This window comes from Camelus dromedarius, chromosome 3 (assembly GCF_036321535.1).
Source record: "Camelus dromedarius isolate mCamDro1 chromosome 3, mCamDro1.pat, whole genome shotgun sequence".
NCBI classification, from domain to species: Eukaryota; Metazoa; Chordata; class Mammalia; order Artiodactyla; family Camelidae; genus Camelus; species Camelus dromedarius.
Window position 1 is genome coordinate 82,200,965 of NC_087438.1, and position 21,561 is coordinate 82,222,525.

At 33.9% G+C, this 21,561-nt stretch overlaps 1 protein-coding gene and 1 non-coding gene across 10 annotated transcripts in view; both read left to right on the top strand.

Annotated features, from left to right (window-relative positions):
- The first annotated feature begins 277 nt into the window (after positions 1 to 277).
- The window catches only part of DMXL1 (Dmx like 1), a 114,902-nt gene continuing 93,618 nt past the window's right edge, over positions 278 to 21,561 (top strand). For all 9 annotated transcript variants that reach the window (XM_031448870.2, XM_010997967.3, XM_031448871.2 and 6 more), the window contains exons 1-4: positions 278 to 414; positions 15,271 to 15,396; positions 18,051 to 18,122; positions 21,164 to 21,242. In XM_031448870.2, coding sequence (XP_031304730.1) covers positions 328 to 414; positions 15,271 to 15,396; positions 18,051 to 18,122; positions 21,164 to 21,242 — 364 coding nt within the window. In that variant the 5' untranslated portion in view covers positions 278 to 327. The remainder of the gene's footprint in view (positions 415 to 15,270; positions 15,397 to 18,050; positions 18,123 to 21,163; positions 21,243 to 21,561) is intronic.
- Positions 19,563 to 19,669, top strand: LOC116152411 (U6 spliceosomal RNA). The gene has a single exon (XR_004136042.1). It is a non-coding gene; the product is annotated as a U6 spliceosomal RNA (small nuclear RNA).

Sequence of the window (21,561 nt, forward strand, 5' to 3'; positions counted from 1 at the left end):
GTGTTGTGGACCTCGCGGCCTTCCTGGCCGGTGAGTCGGGCCGGGGTCGCGGCCGCTGGGTCGACCCCGAGCTTCACCTGGGCCCGCGGGGGCTGTGACAGGTGCGCGGACGAGCGCGGCGCTCCGCCCGCTCGCCGGCCCGCCCCCTTCGGGCCTCGCCCGTGGGGCCTCGGGATGAGCTGCGGGCCGCAGCGGAGCGGCTCCGGCTTCTGGCGCCTGGCGCCTCCCAAGAGTGGCCGCCGCCCCTGAGAGAGAGAGAGGGAGGGAAGCGGCTTGACCCGGGGCATGAGCCGGACGCGGCGTCGGTTGCTGGACTAAGGCGTCGACATGAACCTGCACCAGGTGCTGACCGGGGCTGTGAACCCCGGCGACCACTGCTTCTCCGTGGGCAGCGTCGGCGACCAGCGCTTCACGGTGAGTGAGGGAGGCTTCCGCGTCGCCGGTGGCGAGTCCGCGCCTCTGAGTCAGCCGAGCTCGGCCCAGAATGACGGACAGAGGCCAAGAAAGCCTCGTCGCCCTCACGGGGGGCCCCACGCCCCCCTCCCCTCCATGGATGTCCCTGCCCTTAAGGGCCCGGGGACCTGGCGTTTGAGAACCATGGAGGCAGTAACGCTTCGGTCATTGATGTCCTTAATGTACAGAGCCTGAATTCAGAAGTTAGAATGTTTTGTAGGATTTTTAAAGTTTTAGATCTGACGTCCTTGGGCTGGGATGGTTTACCAAAGTCGTTTATCCAAGAATTGTGTAATGTGCATGGGGCCCCATTCCATAGGCTCTAGTTGTCACATTTGGGAATAATTGGGATTGGTTTCATTTCTTATTCAAAGTTAAAGCCAAGTATCTCTGTAGTTAAAAAGAGTTGGTGTCTTAAAACAGTTAATAATTGTTTGCTATATCAACCAGCAGCGCTGTGTAAAAATATAGTGAAAATAGTGCTTTTCATTTATTTTTCTTCCAAATTCACTGACTAGTAACTTCGGAAAGAAAAAAAAATTTGTAAAGAGTTGACTCCTGCCATTCTTTGAATTCCATATGTAACAGTATAGTAGTTCTGGGAAACTTATTTATCTTAGATTGTTCAGATTAATTACTAAAAGTTGCACCACTGTTTTTCAGTGAAACTGCTCTTTGCTATGTAGTGGTGATTCCAGGTTAAGGTTTATTAAAGAGACTTGAATTTCATTGGTTTTCCCAAGATACTGGAAAGAAGAGGGCCCTAGACTACGGGCTACTTACCAGTACAGTGAAATTCTCTGCTTTAACTATAGTTTTCATAAAAATTTCAAGCCATAAGTGAATACCCTTTATCTATTTACAGTGCTCATGGTTTTTGCTACAACTTGATAGCTATCTCTTAGTTGAGATTAAAAGTAAAACTTAATTGTGCGTAAATAAGTGAAACAAAATAAAGAGCTTACCAGGTTTTCGTCTCACCTGCTTTTGACTATTTTGTCGCCTTTGTCAGTCGGAATAAATAATAGAAAAACTAGTAGTCATTATTTTACCTGATGTAGGTGTTTAATGCCTGAATTGTACTTTTAGATCTGTGCGAACCAAGTACTTTATTATCAAATAGTTTGTACCTTCCGAATACAGTGTCTCATGTACACTTTAGCTTGCACTTGACAGCAGTTTTAGAGATTCTAATTCTAATGTTAACCTAGCCTCAGTACTCAGAAGAGTGAATTCTGAAGGTCTCAGTGAGCAACTGTAGTCTCCCTGCAGTTGAACATTGCTCACTGCTGTTGCTATTTACAGGTGGGTGGAAAAGAGCATTCTAAGGAGATTTTTCTAGTGGGATATTGTAGGATGGTAACATTACATTCTCTGACATCTAAAGTTATATGAGTGCTTCCTCCAGTGTAGTTTCTAACAGCTTTTTCTAAGAAGGCTTTCGGAATCTCTTTAAGCAGTGGGGTGAACTTTGATATGTTGGCCTATTTATACACCTAGATTATCCTTCTATGTGTATATAAAATCTTGATGAATGCTTCTGTTATTTTAAAGGAGAGGTGAGTTAATGTGCCAAAGATATGATCATCCTACACCACCATGTAGCTTGTTGTTCATTTCTACTGAATTTTCAAGTGTATTTCCATAGACCAGGCTTTAATCATCTCTCACCAAGCCTACTACAGACTTCTCCCAGATCTCTGGAAGCAGTCCAGTTAATACGGTAAAAATAAAAAGAAATTGTTATTGTTATTGTTTAGTATAAAGAGATCCCAGCTCTCTATAATTTTGGTGGTAGTTTATTAACAATCACCTTTTTCCTTTGCAGCTAATCCATCCCTGACTCTTGAGCATTACACTGACATTTCCATTATAAACTAAGTTTCTGGCCCTCAGTCTCCTGGACACTGGACATCTTAAATTTTTCTCTCTTGAAATCATCCTTTTTTCTAAAAAGAATCTATTATTTACTCCTTGAGTTTTCTTTTAACCTCTTTTGTTTTTTGCTTCTTTTTATTTCATAGGAAGAGAGCAAACATTAATGGTAGATAGTTTGTGCAGACTAGAAAAACTCTAAATTCCAGTTTTACTTGAGGTAGGAACATGAAATCTTCCTCTTGCAGGCCCACTTGAGGAATCATTTTGTTTTTCCTGGTACATTATGCCTTCTCTAAAGACAGACTTGGGTTTATAGTTCCTCCCATTGCATGTTTGCAGATAACTTATTTATTCTTGTTTTGAAAGATTACAAGAGATAAGATCCTATTTCCTGAATACAGTCTGACAGGTTTTAAATTGAAATGAAATTGAAAGCTATTTCTCATGGGTTCTAGATTTTAAAATATGCAATTACTAATATAGTTAGTATAGCTAAGTATTGGAAACATTTTGTAGTACTTAAACTGGCATCAAACTACTTTAACTTTTCTCTTAAGAAAGCTTCTAGTAGTCAGTGACCATGTCTCTTATACTTTCATAGTACTTTATTTGCACTTTAACTGTATCATTAACTTTGTCTTGCCTTGTGTGTGTCTTCCACAATTTCATTGTGAGTGGCTAGAACAGTCTAAAGGGACTGATGTCACCTAATAATAATTACCTGAATTTGTTTTCCAGCCTAGTCCCTTTTAGTTATATATCCATGGACTGGTTGTTTTACATTTTTTTGAATTCCTTTTTTTCTCATCTGTTAAATGGTCTAACGAAGAAATTCATAGGATTGTTACATGAAAAAGGGTTACATTCATTGCTTAGTACCTGTAAAACCCTTAAAAATATCAATTATTATAAAGGTTAAATTTATTCTAATGCTTAGCACATAAAAAGTGCTTGATAAATACTGGTTGAATTAATGAATAATGGGTGGAAAAAGCCTTATTGCAGTATATTTAAAAATTGCTGTTTTAAAAAAATCTTTAATAATTCAGATTTGAGTCCAAATAAAATACTTCAGTTAGTTAAAAAAATTTTTTTTCAAAGTCAGTTGTTATGCATTTTACCATAAATATCAGATAAGCAACCAGGAGAGATTTTATTTACACTAAGCGAAAATTCTTTATTTTTTTCTTTACGTATGTGAATTCTTCCTTTACTCCTTTTTTCCTTGTTAATTTCTTACTGTTTTTTTCAATGAAAGTATATGACTAACCTGGTCCTGATCTGTTGACAACTTTTGTTTCTAGAATAAAAAATACTTTATTTGTAAAAGACAAATAATAAGTTAAAAACAGACATAGTTAATTAGAATCTAGATTTTTCTAATATGTCTGTACATGACATGTGCTTTAATATAAAATAGATTGTCCATACTTAGTGCTGAAATTATGTTTTGAATGAAATGGAAAGGGAGATAATTTCCAAGAGACAGATTGTGTTAATATTTAGAACTTCTTGTCTCTAGTTTGGAATTTAAATACCTATGCTATACAAGATATAGCAAATATGTACTAACTCCGGACTCCCTATTGTATTAGACAACTCAGTGTTCCCAGCCAAGGGGTCCCAGGTTAGAAGTCAAAAACACTGACTGCAGCTATCTGAGTGTTGGTAGAGAAATAGAGTCTGAATTAGCATTCTCCTTCCTCAGCTTTCTGTAATAGTCAGCATCCTTTAACTTTTTGTTTAACTATTTGTTTTGTTTTGTTTTGTTTGGAGAAGCACGTGAATGTTTGTAGGTGGAGAGAATACAGGAAGGGAAAGCTTAATACTGTTTGCATCTGGAGAAAGAGAATGATTTTTGTGGTGCTCATATGCCATTATGAGTACAAATTGGACTTCTTTTTAAATATTTGGCCTATTTTTAAAATATTATGTTTTAAATAGTATTAAGGCACCTTTAAGATTATTGAAATAATACTAATACTTAACGCTGCATTTTAAAAAATGAGAATACTGTTAATTATAACATGCCAACCAAAGCATTTCACCAGGAAGTATACCAGGAAGAAGTTCTTTGGGATATATATACCTGATATGGTTGGTTAAAACAAAACAGTGAAAACAGGAAATCTTAAGTTTTTAACAGAAATCGCAGGATTTCCAAAATAGAATGCTGACTTTTACAACCTGGGTAACTTTTGAAATTTAGAATATTTGAGAAGGTTTTCTACCAAAATTTAAAGTTAAAAATCATTTTGCAGTTATAGGCTTGATAGCACAATATGAACTCAGTTCTTTCTATGTACCTTGTATATTCTCAGAATTAGTCAGCCTAACATTACATGTGCCTAATAAAAGGATTTTCATTTGTCAGTTTAATTTTCATTGCTAATTAATAGTTTATTCTCGCTACAAATCTTTTGACAGAAACAGCTAGTGTAACAATTGTAATATATGTATATTAATTTTGAAGCTCAGGTGGTATGGCCATTTATTTGATAAACCAGTTCTCTTCCTACTGTTTTGATAATAATAGGGCACCTAGAAATGAATTTTTGAGAACAGTTTATTTTAGAAGAATCTATAAAATCTAGTTTTAGATTTTGGTTTAGATTATGTGTAATATTACATCCTAGGTTTTTATTTAAAATCAAGTAGATGGATTACTTTTCTTTAAGAATTTAGTAGCAGGTGGACCATTTTGAAATCATGCACAGCCCATTTAATTTATTTTTTTCTTCTTCATTTTGTTAATATGTGAATTACAGTAATTGAACTTTTGAGATTGAAGTATACTTGATTTACAATATTGTGTTAGTTTCAGGTGTACAACAAAGTGATTAGGTTTTATATATGTATTTTTTCACATTATTTTCCACTATAGGTTATTATAAGACATTGAATATTATTCCCTGTGTTATACAGTGAATTCTTATTGCTTATCTATTTTATGTATAGTATTTTGTATCTGTTAATCTCATACTCCTGATTTATCTCTTGACCCTCTCCCTTTTCCATTTGGTAACCATTAATTTGTTTTCTATGTCTGTGAATCTGTTTCTGTTTTGTATATAGATTCATGTGTATTATTTTTTAGATTCCACATATAAGTGATATCATAAAATATTTATCTTTGTCTGTCTTCACTTAGTATGGTAATGTCTAGACCCATCCATGTTGCTACAATTGGCAATATTTCATTCCATTTCATGGCTAAGTAATATTCTATTGTGTGTGTATATATATACATCTTCTTAAACCAATTTGTCTGTTGATGGGCATTTGGGTTGTTTCCATGTCTTGGCTATTGTAAATAGTGCTGCTGTGAACTTTGGGTGCAGAGCCTGTTTTAAATTAAATCCACTTTTCCCTGTTTTGTTTGGTACGGTTTGTTTTGGTTTGGTGTACTTCCATGCTTATTAGCTCATCATGTTGTATAAACTCTAGAGATTAGATTAATTTTAATAATCTATTAGAGATATTCATTAGAAGATATGTCTGTTTCAAGTGATTTTTGCGTGATACCCAGTTTGGATTATGTGTACAGATTCATCTCTCTTGTTTTTTCATTGAGATACAACTGACATTAACATTGTGTAGATTGGGGTGTATAATATGATGATTTGATATACATATATAGTGAAATTTTTACCACAATAAAGTTAGTTAACACATCATTTACCTCACATAATTACTATTTTGTTGTTTTTATGATAAGAACATTAAAACTTTATTCTAATAGCAACTTTAAGCTATACAACACAATATTGTTAACTTGTTACCATGCTGTACATTAGGCATGTACTGTAACTTAACTCGTAACTGAAAGCTTGTATCCTTTGATCCTCAACTCCCATTTCCCTCCCTCTTAGCCTCTGGCAACCACTATTCTATTCTCTGTTTCTATCAGTAGGATGTCTTTAGATTCCATGTATAAGTGAAATACGTATGTACAGTGTTTGTCTTTCTCTGTCTGATTTAGCATAATGCCCTCAAGTTTATCACAAGTAGCAGAATGCTCTTGTTTTTTATGATTGAATAATCTTTTGTGTGTGTGTATAAAATACATTTTCTTTATCCATTCATTCATTGTTGCATACTTAGGCTGTTTCTGTATCTTGGCTATTATGAACAATGCTGAAATGAATATAGGAGTGCAGATATCTCTTACAGTGATTTCATCTTCTTTGGATATAATCCTAGAAGTTGGATTGGTGAATCATATGATAGTTCTATTTTTACTTTTTTGAGGAATCTCCATACTATTTATCACAGTGGCTATGCTAGTTTACATTCCCACCAAGAATGCACAAGGATTCCCTTTTCTCCACATTTTCACCAACATTTTATCTTTTACCTTTTTGATGATAGCATCCTAACAGGTGTGAAGTGATTTTCTCATTGTATTTTGATTTGTGTTTCCCTGATGATTAGTGATGTTGAACATTTTTTCATGTACTTACTGGTCATTTGTACATCATCTTTGGAAAAATGTCTATTTGAGACCTCTGCACATTTTTAATTGGATTGTTCGGTTTTTTCTCTTGAGTTAAATGAGTTCCTTATATTTTGGATGTTAACTTTTTATCAGATAGGTTTGTAAATAATTTCTCCCATTTCATTGGTTGCCTTTTCATTTTGTTGGTAGTTTCTTTTGCAGTGCAGGATTTTGAGTTTACTGTAGTCTTGTTTATTATTGCTTTTGTTGCTTGTGCTTGTGGTGTCCAAAAAATCATCACTAAGACCAATGTCAAGGACCTTTTTCCCTTTGTTTTCCTATATGAGTTTTGTGGTTTCAGGTCTTATGTTTGAGTATTTAAATCATTTTTAGTTGACTTTTGTGTATGAGGAAGGACAAAGGTCCAGTTTCATTCTTTTGTATGTGGATGTTCAGTTTTCCCAACATCAATTTATTGAAGAAACTGTCTTTTCCCCAGTATATATTCTTGGTGCCCTTGTTGAAGATTGGTTGACCTTGTATGTGTGTGTTATGTCTGGACTTATGATTCTGTTGCTTTGGTCTATGTGTCTGTTTTTATGCCAGTACCTTACTGTTTTGATTATTACAGCTTTGTAATGTAGTTTGAAATCAGGAAATGTGATGGCTTCAGCTTAGTTCTTCTTACTCAAGATTGCTTTGGCTTTTTGGGGTAGGGTCTTTTGTGGTTTCATGTGAATTTTAGAATTTTTTTTTACTTCTGTGAAAAATGCCACTGGAATTTTGACAGAGATTACGTGGAATCTATAGATGGTTTGGGGTAGTATGGACATTTTAACAATATTAATTCTTCCAGTCCAAGAACACAAGCTGTCATTTCATTTATTTGTGTCATCTTCAGTTTATGTAATCATTGTCTTACAATTTTCAATTTACATGATCTTTCACCTTTGTTAAATTTATTAGGTATTTTATTCTTCTTGATGCTGTTGTAAGTAGGATTGTTTTCTTAATTTGTTTTTTCAAATAGTTGTTAGTGTTTAGAAATGCAGTTGATTTTTGCATGTTGATTTTGTTTTCTGCAACTTTACTGATTTCATTTATTAGTTCTTAACAGTTTTTTTGGTGGAGTCTTTAGCGTTTCTATATGTGATATCTTGCCATCTGCAAACAAAGACCATTTTACATCTTCCTTTTTAATATGAGTGTCTTTTATTTCTTTCCTTATTGCTCTGGCTCGAACTTCCAATACTATGTTGAATAGAATTGTTGAGAGCGTGGGCATTCTTGTCTTGTTCCTGATCATTGAAGAAAGCTTTCAGCTTTTTCCATTCAGTATATTAGCTGTGGACTTGCCTTAATGGAGCCATCCTTGCATCCCAGGGATAAATCCCACTTAATTATGGTGTGTGATCTTTTTAATGTGTCATTGAAATCATTTTGCTAGTATTTTTTGAGGACTTCTGCATCTATATTCATCAAGGAATTTGGCTTTTGTAATTTTCTGTTCTTGGAGTGTCCTTGCGTAGCTTTGGTATCGGTAATTACTGGCCTTGTAAAATGAGTTTAGAATATTCCCTCTTAAGTGTTTTGTGGAGAGTTTGAGAAGGATTAGTGTTAATTATTCTTTAAATGTTTGGTAGAAGTCATTGGTAAAGTCATCTGGTCCTGGGCTTTTATTTGTTGGGGAGTTTTGATTACTGAATAAATTGGTATACTATATTTTCTCAGTTTTAATTTCTGAAAGAGTAAATATTGATAGTGATAACCCACACAAATTAAAGCTCTTGGGGAGGGGGAGCTAGGGTGGTTATCTTCAGTATTTTCTTAAGAGTGCCAAACATTCCTGAGACCAGGAAGTTTGAGAGCCATTGCTTTATAGTATTCCATTGTATGATTATACTATGATTTATTCATACATTCCATTATTTGTTTGAGTTGGTTCTACTTTGGAGCTTTTATGAGTAGCTATGAATGTTCTTGTACATGTCTCTTAGTGTATATATGGACACATTTCTTAGAGGTAGAATTGCTGGATTGTTGAGTGTGCGTGTGTTTAGCTTTCCAAAGCAGTGATACCATTTTATTTTACATTCCTATTAGCAGTTATGGGAATTCTAGTTGCTTCACATCCAAAGAAGTTATTTTTAATTATGGGAAGAAATTAGGGGACCATTATTACATTTATATCAGTGTCTATTTATGAGGCATTGTATGGCAGCATAGCAGAAGGAGTAAGAGCATGTTGTTTCTCATTATTATAACTTGGTGGTCACTCTCAGTTGTGCTTCACACTATCTCTGAGATTTGAGCCAAATTACTCAGTCCTCTAAACTTGAGTTTTCTTATCAGTAAAATGGGGTGATTATAGTAAATATCTCACACGATTTGTTGTGAGGATTAAATGGAATACTAGTGAAAAGCACTTAGCCTTTGACCCCGCCAAAGAGAAAAAATAGGCTCAGGTGACTACAGTGAGTGAAGGAGGAAAGCACAAATGAGTGACAACAATTTTTTGTTTTAACCTTTTGAAATAATTATTTAGGTTTGAGATGTCTTCATTACTAAATGGAAAATATTTGGAAATAATTTCATACCTAGAAAAAGTAAAATGAAAATATTATAAGAAAACTTGTATTCTCTTTACCTAGATTTAGCTATTGTTAATAATTTACCCCAATTTTCTGTATCATTTGTGCACACTCTTATATGTATGTGTGTGCCTACATTTTTGTTTTCATGAACCATTTGAGGGTAAGTTACACGTATCATAACTTTTTACCCTTAAACACTTTGGTTTGTATTTCATGGTAGTAGGAATATTATCTTACATAATCACAGTACAGTTATCAACTTCATAAATTTACATACCACTTTTATTTAATGTATTGTCCATGTTCCAGTTTTACTAGTTGATACAACAATGTTCTCTGTAGCATTTTTACCCCTTCCAGTACAGAGTTCAGTCCATGGGCAGGTATTGCGTTTAATTATCATGTATCTTCAGTGTCATTTTTCTTTTCCTTTCTCTTTATTCATTTTGACATTGATTTTTGAAGAATATAGTTCCCCTCTCCCCCTTAAAAAAACAAACTTGTTCTCATTTTGCATTTGTCTGATGTTTTCTCTAGATTAGATCAGGGTTATGCATTCTTGGCCAAAATTCTGCATAGATGATGTTGTGTCCTTCTCTAGGTTATCACATTTGGAGGCACATGATATTTATCATTAGCTGTGTCAATTTTGATGACCCATTATGGTTCTATCCATTTCTCCACTGTGTAACTGTTTTGTTTTTTCTCTTCACAACTAATAAGCAGTGTGTGAAAGACATTTAAGACCATGCAATTATCCTGATCCTCACCAAGATTTCCCTCTGGATTGAGCATCCACTGATGATGATTTCTTCCTGGTATTTTTTTCTCTTTGCTCTTTTCTTTTTTTTTTTCTTTAGAGCACCTCCTTTCTGTTTGGCATAACAAGATGCTTTAGGCTCTCATTGTAGCTGCCCTACCTGGCCCTGTAATTAACCATTTCTTTGAGGAGCCCTGGTTTCTTTTAGTAGACAATGTAGAAACCAAGATCAAGATACTAGGTGATCTCATTGCTACTGGAATGTGTTTGTTTCTTGGCCCTTTCAGTGGACAGAACTAGCAAATACACACATATGTGCATATAGCATGCACATACATACACATATACAAACATATGTTTGCATGTGCATAAGAAAATATGTATATTTTAGAAAGCATGATTTTATATACCAATATTTCTGATTTCATTCCAACCTTACCTGACTCTGCTGTGTCTTCCACATTTCATATCTTTGTTCTTTCTTACACAGTGAGAACTTTGGCTCATTTGCTCAATCCTATAATGTGTCTAAAGTGGTTTCAGAACTACATTGTCCATACCACTACAATTTTTAAAAAAACCTACTGAAGAGTTTAGGATTTGTTTGTACTTCTTCTCTTCATCCTGCCTGTGAAATAATAGAAAATATATGTATTGGTCTCTGTCCCCCATTTCTGGCACATAGTTCCTGAAACCCTTGTAAATTCCTAAGTGATAAGAACATAGGAGCATCTCTTATTCTAATATTTGGTCTTTGAATGTGGGTCCTGACACAAGACTCTTGAAACCCTTGTAAATTCCTAAGTCATAAGAGCACAAGGAGCATCTTTTGTTTTGATGAGGCAACTCTGGATGGGCACTTCGATAGCGGGTGGTCATCAGAAAGGTGCAGCCATGATTAGAGTCTTGGAATTTTCATCCCTACCCCTCATTATTCAGAGAGGAGAAGAGCTAGAAATGGAGTTAACAGTTGATCATACCTCCACAAGGAAGTCTCTATAAAATCCCAACAGTATAGAGTCTGGGGAGCTTCCGTTTTGGTGAACACATCCAGGTAACAGGAAGGGTGCACAACCCAGTCCATGGAGATAGATGCTCCTGTACTTGGGATGCTCCCAGACCTTTATGAAGCTGTTCATCTGTATACTTTATCATATCTTTTAATGAGCCAGTAAACATAAGTGTTTCCCTGAGTTCTCTGAGCTGTTTTGGCAAATATATCCAAGGTGGGGGAGGTCATGGGAACCTCTCATTTGTAGCCAAGTCGGACAGAAGTGTGGCTAATCTGTGGACCTACTACTTGTGATTAGCATGTAATGTAGAGGGCAGTCTCAGTTAAGACTGAGCCCTTAACTTGTGGGATCTGATGCTGTCTCCAGGTTGATAGTGTCAGAATTGAGTTAAATTGTGGGACACCCAGTTAATGTCACAGAATTGCTTTGTGTGGTTAAAACCCCCACATGTCTGTTGTCAAAAGTATTGTGAATGTGGTAATAATGTAAGAGTAAACGAGAAACACGGGAGAAGGACTAGGTTTTTCCTTCTTTCTGTCTAAAACTGAAAATGTATACTCAAAATCTGTGTTCATAAATTACTTAATTCCTCCCTGCCTTCTTTCTTTCAGTGTAGATATAATATTTATTTAAAATGCAGTCAGTTCTTTTGTTTCACCCCCACATTGTGAATGATTTAATTCAATTTTTGAATTTGTATAATGTTAACATGTTTCAAAAGTCATAGCTAGTGTCCATTGGTAGATGAATGGATAAAGAAGATGTATGTGTATGTGTACACACACACACACACACACACACACACACACACACTGGAATATTACTCAGTCATAAAAAAGAATGAAGTCTTGTGATTTGTGATAATATGTGTGGACCTAGAAGATATTATACTAAGTGACAGAAGTCAGAGAAAGACAAATACCATATGAGCTCACTTAGATGTGGAATCTCAAAAACAAAACAAGTGAACAAACATAGCAAAACAGTAACAGACTCATAGATACAGAGGACAGACATGGTTGCCAGAGGGAATGGAGAGGGGCTGATACTTGAGGGAAATTAAGACAAAGACTTCAGTCACAAAATAAATGAGTCATGGGGATGAAATGCACAGCATGGGGAATATAGTCAATAGTACTGTAATGCCTTTGTATGGTGACAGATGGTAACTAGTCTTATTGTGATGATCATTTTATAATGTATAGAAATACAGAAATACAGTGTTGTGCACCTGAAACTAACATAGTGTTGTAGATAAATTATATTTCAATTTTAAAAAGTCATAAGTATATAAAAACCTATACTTGGAAATGTTACTCTTTGCTTCCACTCCATCCTCTCCCCCTTAGTAGGTAAATAATTTTATTCTCTCTTAGTTTTCTTCTCCCATTATTTCTTTTTGTAGTAATGAGGTACATGTGTTTTCTTATTTTCCTTGTTGTTTACACACGCATAAACTTCTATATATGCCCTTTCCTACTTGGCTTTTTTTCACTTTATACCATCCCCTAGAAATCACTCCAGTCAGTTCATAGATAACTTTCTCCTTTTTGTGGCCATGTAATACTCCATTGTGGATATGCACCATAGTTTAGTTAACCAGTATTCTATGCATAGCAGGATTTTTAAGGAGATATTTATACATTCTTGAAAATTATTAAGAAATAGAACAAAATGGAAATATAGTTTGAATCTTCTATGGATTTTATTTTTAATTATACAATCAAACTATAAAAATTAACATTCTATAGTCAAGGAAACCTAGGAATCTTTTTTATAAGCCCCAAGCATGGTAGTTAGCTCATGAAGGTTGTATCTTTTGGTTATATCTTTTTTTCCCCCATTTACTAGTTTATTGTCATCCATTAGTTACAACTCTTAGAGAAGAAAATGAGGACTGAATGAGAGAGATATTTCAGATGAATATCAATAATTTTATTTAAAGTTTATCAAAAATGGGGAGAAATAGCTTTGTACCTTCTAGTACTATCACAAAGAAAACATCAAATGACAGACAGTGATAGTATAATGCAGCAGCAGCAAAAAAACAAGGGTAATCCAGAGCTGTGTAAGTCTTTCAGTGATCAAGGCTTGTTTGTATTGTAAGTTGGCGTCTTTCTCTCTGTAGGGCTAGGTATTTATTTCTGAGATAACTTTGCATTTATCAATTCTGAGTTTTTAATACTTGTATTAAACAATAATTTTATGAGGCACTTCAGGATTAATGTAGACTTAATTCAGGAAAATTTAGCCTTGTGATTCTCAAGATTAGGTGCAACATTCTGGTTATATATATATTCTGGTTATATATATATATTCTGGTTAATGGAAACTGAAAAAATTTTGTTTAGTGAGAAGGAAATCTAAATTGTAAACATTCCAAATTTAGCACAGTATTTTGGGGAACAATAACAATTGACTTTTTTAATCAAAATTTAATATTAAGGAGAAAATCAGTTTCTAAAATATTAAGGTATTTTAGACTATTGTTAATGAAAATTTTTCTTAAAATAAATTAGTTTTGAAATTTATTCTTACTAATAGTCTTATGACAAGCCTTACGATTGTATTGTGGATATTTACATAGGTGAGCAGATCATCATGAGATTTTTCGTTTACTGAGCCAGTTTTTTCCAGTATGTGACACTAATGGAACCACTTGATTTCCCCTAATTCCACTTAGGAAAATTTCAGGCAAGCATACGTAACTAGGAAAGTCCCTGTACTGCCATGGAAATAGTACTAGATCAAAAATGAAGAGGTCAAAGTTCTCATGCCCACTCAGTCGCTAAGAAGTTGTCAGCCTATTTAGGTCTTATTTTCTTGTTGGTAATGTGAGCAGATTTATTTGTAATGTCTTTCAAGTCCCTTTTCTAATATTTTTTGGTGGCTTGTACAGAACCATTTTGGAATTGGTAGAAATTATGGTCATAAAGTATATATTAAGTATACTATTTTTTTTCTTAAATAAGGTGTATGTGCATGTGCAAATGTCATGGGAAAATAAAGAATTACCAAAATTTTAAGAACGTATCAGGATAGAAAACAGTTTGTGATAGAAATTTTATTGTCAAATTTATTGCTGGTCTATATATGTAAATTCTCGGAGGACAGCCATGTACTCTTAAATGGAAGAAACTGCTGGGATCTCAGAGCAGAGAAAAGACAAACTTGAACTCTACCTCTTTGTCTTGGAACTTAACTTGTAGTGATGGAAATGTATAATAAGCAAGATACTTACAAACTGTGATGTATATTATGAAGAAGAAAAACAGTGGTGTGATGGAAAGTAATGAGGGGAGAATATTAATGAATACGAATATATTCAGGATCTGAGACCTGAATGTTGAAAAGAAGCTAGCTTGACAAACACCAGGCAGATCAAAGGAAGATAAACCACCTTGAGGCGGAAAAAGATTGACGTGCCCACAGAACGGAAAGAAGGGCAGTATAGGAGCTGGAGGCAATTGAGGGAAGGAAAGAGTAGCTTGACATGGGTTTGGGGAATTAGACAGTCATTTAGGGCATTGACATTGGTAAGGAGTTGAGATTTTATTCCAAGTACAATGAGGAAACAATTGAAGGGACTTAAGCAGGGAAAATTACTTGGTGTAATAAACATTTTAAAATGATCACTCTTGTAGGGAGGCTATAGCTCAGTGGTAGAGTGAATGCTTAGCATGCACAAGGTCCTGGGTTCAATCCCCAGTACATCCATTAAAAAACATAGATAAACCAAGTTATCTCCCCCCAGAAAACAACAACAACAAAAAGATCACTCTTGACTTTGTGTGGAAAGGAATTAGAGGGAAGCAAGAATGGAAGGAGTCAGAATATAAACAGTAGTGCAGGAGAGAGATTATGGTAGTTTACATAAGGGCAGTAGTATTCAGTGGAGATGGAAGAAGTGAAAGGAACTGGTGTATATTTTGCGGATAGGACTGACTGAATTTGCTGATGGGACTGTATATTGGCAGTAAAGGAAGTATTCTCAAATAGTAAAGTTTTTTTTCTTTAAAGAATATTTAAAATTTGATAAAACATAATATTTAATGCCAGTGTTCTATATGATAAATATTTTCTTGACAATTTGATCATTTTTATTTTATTTTTTTCTTTTTTGTTTGTTTTTAGGCTTATGCATCTGGATGTGACATTGTTATACTGGGAAGTGATTTTGAAAGATTGCAAATAATCCCAGGAGCTAAACATGGAAATATTCAAGTAGGATGTGTAGATTGTTCAATGCAACAAGGCAAGGTTTGTAATCTTGTGGTAATATGAGATTTATTTTGAATATGGTTTTTGTCAGGATAGTCTATTGAATTAGAGACTTGCTTTGTTTCCAGGACAATGTAGCTACAAATATCTTTGGCTCTCTGAGATGTACTCTGCGGAACAAAATTCCTGATTCAGATCTATCTTAGAGATTGTTAGGAATTTATTCTTGTATAATTTTAAAATATAGCATAATTTTATCTATGAGTTAATAAAGAAATATAATATTCATTACCTGTAAAATAGGTTTAAAACGTACTTATCTAAAAATTTATTGAATTGAGGGAAAGAATGACAGTAAATTTCAGTCTGTAAATAAACTCCTGAAGACAAGTTACTGTTAGAGTCCTTTGTCTGTAAACATGTAGTTATCTCCTTGTAACTTCTAGATAAACTTTGTATGAAAATGAAGATAAACTCTTCTAAAGTCTATAATTTTTTATTTATTCTAAGTCTATAAGAAAAATGAAAAATTTTATCTGGACTTCTATTTACGTATGAAAAGTAAAAAGTTACCTTGAAAGTAAAACACTAACAACAACAAAAGAAACAAGGCATATGATTCTATATTAGGTTAAATCCAGTTTTATATAGTACCAGAATTGGGAGAATCATAACTATTAGGCAGTATAGTGTATAGATAGCTTAACATAGCACTGTATGGGCATAGATGACCAGGCCTAGGTTGTAGCTAGACTGGGCTGAACTTTGCAAACTTAATTTTTTAGCAAGATATTTAAGTTTATTGTTTGATTCTTGTGATTCCACTAGAATGTTTTGTGTGAGAAATCAAAATGGACCCAATCTTTTTTTTTTTTTTAAGTTTAGTCTAATCATTCTTAATAAACCTGCCATTCTGAAAAGTCACTTATTGGGACCTAGTTTAAAGATACTCATGATAAAGGAGTTTCAGCTCTTGTAGTCTTTACCTATTTTTTGGACTACTATTCTTTTTGTTATTCCTATGTCCCTTCCCTTTATAGAGTTACAAGTGTTTCTCATCTGTCTTTCTTTTGTTCATGCCTTTCATCCTTACTGTACTACAAAAATGATTTTTATTATAGAATGCTAAAAATCCTTGAGACTTTTTTTCCCCTTTCTCTTCATGTTTGTTTGATCTCCTAGCTCTGTAGTTCTTGTATAAAAAAATTTGCTCACACCACTTGATTCATATAGAGCTCATTAATGTTGGAAGTCTAATTTTAATTATTTCCAGTGTGAGTTATCTTTTTGTGATAGGCTAAATTACATAACAGTCCAGGTTAGAATGAAAAGGTCATTTGGTTTTATAATCATTCTAATACAGGGTAAATTTCCTTTGTTTCTCAGATATCAGTATAATCAAATGATTCCATAGTTATCAAGAAGAAAATTTGTGGGTCCTGGTACTTGGGACTTTTGTTTACATTTAAAAAGGAAATACTTCTTAACACCATGGTCATCAATATTTTGTCATTATTGTTTTTTTTCTTTGTGGTACGACCAGATTTATTTTTCTGAGAAAATTCATATGCATTTATCTTGTTGTTCATTTGCTTAAAAACATTCTTAGTTTCCCATTACCTTAGAAAAGTTCAGATTGTTCACCTTAATATGAGACCCTGTGTAACCTGACTCTCACCTGCCTTTTGGCCTCATGCCCATTATTCTGTCTTCTAGCTGGGCAGATGGTCAGTCACCTCCAAACATACATTGTTTCTTTTAATCTTTACATTTGTGTTCATACTGTGCCTTATTTCTAAAATTGAATATTCACTGCACTTTGATGTCCTACCCACACTTAAAGGCCCAAACAAAACACTCCCAGACCGACTCGGTGCGGTTGATTTCCACATTCTAAGAATTGCTCAGAACATTTAAAAATATCCATTGAGAGTTTTTTCCCATGTAAATGTTGTATCCTTATTCCTTACTCCCTCTTTACTAGATTGTATGTTCTTATTTTTATCCCTAATTCATTCATTCTATCTATGTATCTATCTGATTTCTGATATTTGTGACTCACTGAAACTATAGTAGTAGCTACCTTATAAAACGGAGCCAGGAAGAGTTATGCTCCATTAATTTAAATGGTAAATTTTAAAGATACTCAAATAAAATAGAATATTGAAAACATATACTCCTTGGAGGGTTCACAAAAGAATAGATCTAAGTTTTAATTCAAAAAAGTTAAACATACTGACAGTTCACTGACAGAGTTGTGATCTTTGAGGACAGGTAACCTAAAAACTGATTTTTAAGCCAGGTCAAATTCCATACTTGACAAAGAATACATCGATAGATTTTATTATGTGAGGAAGAGAATTAACATTTACTATGTATCTCTTTTTTTTACATATGCATCTTATATAGATAATTATATACCAGATGTTTTACAAATACTACTAAAAAGATAGTATTATATATATTATAAATATAGATAGATTCAGAGAGATTAACTTACTAGTTAGCATAGCAAGTGACAGTAGGGATTCTGACCTAAATATTGTAGTCCCTGAAACTGATATTCTCAAGTATTGGTGAAAGAAGTTTTGTGATGGGTATATTTCAAGTTACAGTATTAATCTCTTTTGCTCTTTTGATTCATAAGCAAGTTAACATATCCATAAATTTTCTTTCTTTTTTCTTTTTAAAAGATTGCTGCATCCTATGGAAATGTTATCTCTATTTTTGAACCAGTTAACCTACCGAAGCAAAAGAAAAATTTGGTCAGTAATTTATCTTTTCTTTTAGAAATGGAAATGTCTTGTGTCTTAAAAGATAACTATTTTTAAGAGTACAAAATTAGATCGTCACATAAATCAGTATAAATTATACACTACAATTAAAGACATGTTAAATGCCATTTCCTTATAAAAACTATGTTTACATCGTTCACTGAAATGGAGTTAAACTAAATTGTGCTTGGTCAGTTGTCTTGAGATGCTTTACTTTTTTTCCATATGTCATTTTTTTTTTATAATAAGTATTTGGTCTTAACATGCCCCCTGGACTTATTTTCTTGCACTTAGTATATCATGTAATATAATTGTTAGTAGGTCAGCGAATGTTTTTCTTTACAAAGAAACTAATTCAGAAATAGTTCTGAAAGTTGTTTAAAAGAATAGGTTATAAATATTGAGGTTATATAGTAGATTTCTTGGGTGTTTAAATGCTCTTAAATATAACAGACAGACCAGGTTATTTTACCCATGTCTACTGAAGATTAAACTAGTGATTTTTTAACCGTGTTTAAGACCATCAGCATGGTGTGCTCTAAAGATCACTGTAGTAGGAGTCATAGAGCTGGCTTCTTTCTCTGCTGCTCTTTAGCTGTTTGATACTAAGCATGTCAGCCTTAAGAGGCTCTTTTTTCAATTCCACAATTGGTTAATATCTATTCATTCTTGATGTCAAAGACTGTGGAAATATGTTAAATGTAAAGAATTAAAGTGTTTTAATAATACACCTACCATATATCTTTTAATATTTTTAATTTCTTTTTCACATAGCTGATTAATATCTTATAAATACTCTCTGACTTAGTTTGGCAGCTATTATTTCTTTTTTATAAGTAAGGCAGCAGAGACCCAAAGAAAATAACTGACTCAAGCAGTGAAACAGCTATTGAGCCACAGAACTAAGAGTTAAACCAGTTGTGTTGATTTTCCCCTACCTTGTGTTAATAAAAAATATTTTCTCTGGGTTAACTGATATCCATTTTTAACATGTTGATCGCCCACTGTGGATTGGGTGCCCCTGAGGACACACAACGGTCACCCAGATTTGGGTGCCATCGTGATCAATGTGTTAAATTTAATAGAAGGAGAATCCATAATTCTCCCATTTCTGTTTGTGTAGATATATTACCTAATGAATCCACTACTGGAGGCTCTTACAGTCTTATGAATTAGTAATTGACAGTATTTAAAACAAATTTTTTTAAATAGTTTCTCTGCTAAAACACTATTATTTCAAATAATACTTAAAAAATATTTGTTGAATGAAATTTCTGACTTTTGCAAAATCAGTTTTTTATGTTTTTTTAAAATGCCTTTATTAATAAGGGTAGAATGGTAGAATTGAGAACTTTAGGTTTTGCCTACTTTCTCTTGTACTAATTATAATTGTTTAATAGTGTGAAAAAATTATTAAGAAGAGGCTGGTTTGTGCTCGCTTCGGCAGCACATATACTAAAATTGGAACGATACAGAGAAGATTAGCATGGCCCCTTCGCAAGGATGACACGCAAATTCGTGAAGCGTTCCATATTTAAAAAAAAAAAAAAAAAAAAAAAGAAGAGGCTGGTTTATTGGTAGGCAGCACTGATTTTGCAGAGAGGGTGAAAAAAAAAAAAAAAAAAGCCTGATGACTAAGGGGAAAACTGGATCAAATGGAAAAATCAGAGACTTGGAAGGTGCAAAAAACTTCAGTTTCACACAGGGAACTATATTCAATATCTTGTAGTAACTTATGGTGAAAAAGAATATGAAAACAAATACATGTATTTTCATGTATGACTGATGCATTATACTGTACACCAGAAATTGACACAACATTGTAAACTGACTTCAATAAAAAAAATACAAAAAAACTTCTATCTCAAGATACAGTTTCAGAGAATCTTCAGATCCTCATAAAAATATATTATTTGCATACTCTGGAATATACTTTTAAGATGATGGTTCTTCATGAGAGGTACACTTCAGAATCACTAGTTGATAAGTGTGTCCAGATCCTGCCCTGGAGAATTCTAAATACATGGGTTGTGCCTGTGTACTTGTACATCTAGTTCTAGAGGGAGTTCTGATGTGTGCTGTGACTGACAGCCTTTGCTGTAGGGTGGTGTTTGATAAAAGCATATTCTGCAGTCCCCCTGTATCAAAATCACCTGAGATGTTAAAGTATAGATTCCTGTGCCCCATCCTGGCCTTTTCAACCTGAACCTTTGGGCATGGATCTTGACAGTTTGAATTTTTAGTAAATATCTCAGGCTATTTTCGTACTGAAGTATGAGAACCACTGCATTAAGAGAGTGTTTATGAGTTTCAATCTATTAGAGATTAGAGAAATCAACTTAGTAGGCTACAACTTGAATTTAAAAGAAAATGGAATAGAATAGAAAATGTTAGAGTGTATCACACGTAGTAAGGGTAAACTGAGATTGCATTTATGTGTGTATGTGTGTGTGTTTTGAGTCACAGTGCAACATGTATTTCTTACTGGTTTTCAGGTAAAAACAAAAAGTTTGAAAAATATTGCTTTAAGGAATGAAAAACTTAAATTTCTTAAATTATATAATACAGTGAAAGTGTTAACACCTCTTACTATGAATTTTCACATATACCATATAATCTCAGGTGAAGATGAAGCATTAAAAAAGAAAGAAGCCTCAAATAGCAGAGACAAAGACATATTTTAAATTACACCTTTGTAACTATAATAATAAAGCAATAATTATAACTTTTTAAAGTCTGAGGTTAATACATATGTTGTCCAAGGTGGCAAATATTTATTGGTTGTTTAAATATGCTAAAGACTGACTTTTGGACCTCTATGAATGGATATTCTCTGACTATTCTTTTCCATCACATACTCCTTATTTTTCTTGACTGCATTGAACATTTTATTCTCCTTAAATATGACTACCTGGTCAATTATGCCTAAATATGAGTGCATGTGTTATTAAAAATAATAAACGTCAGTGTATACATTTGACAGAGAAAAGATGCCAATAATAATTGGCTAAATGAATTTTTTTTAATTTTAGGAATTATATAGTCAGTGGCAGAAAAGTGGCCAATTTTTTCTGGACTCAATAGCACACAATATAACTTGGGATCCTGCAGGTAAGAATATAAGAAAGATTTAACTGAAATGAAGTAACACTTGTTTAGGCTATTGATTTTTTTTACTTTCATGTATTCAGTTCTGCTTTGTGTGAGCTTGTGGGAAACACAAAAGTAAGTAAAACAGATTGTGCTGTTTTAGAGCTTACTGAAATGAGAAAAATATTTACTGTAGGAGTGTCCTGCTATTGTAGGAGTATGTGTTGTTTTGGGAAGAAGACACTAATTATCTCTGAAGAATCAGTTTCATTGAAGAGGAAACTTTGCCCTGAGAGTAGATAGATTTTTAACAGTGAGGGTGGGGTTAGGTTGAGGAGGG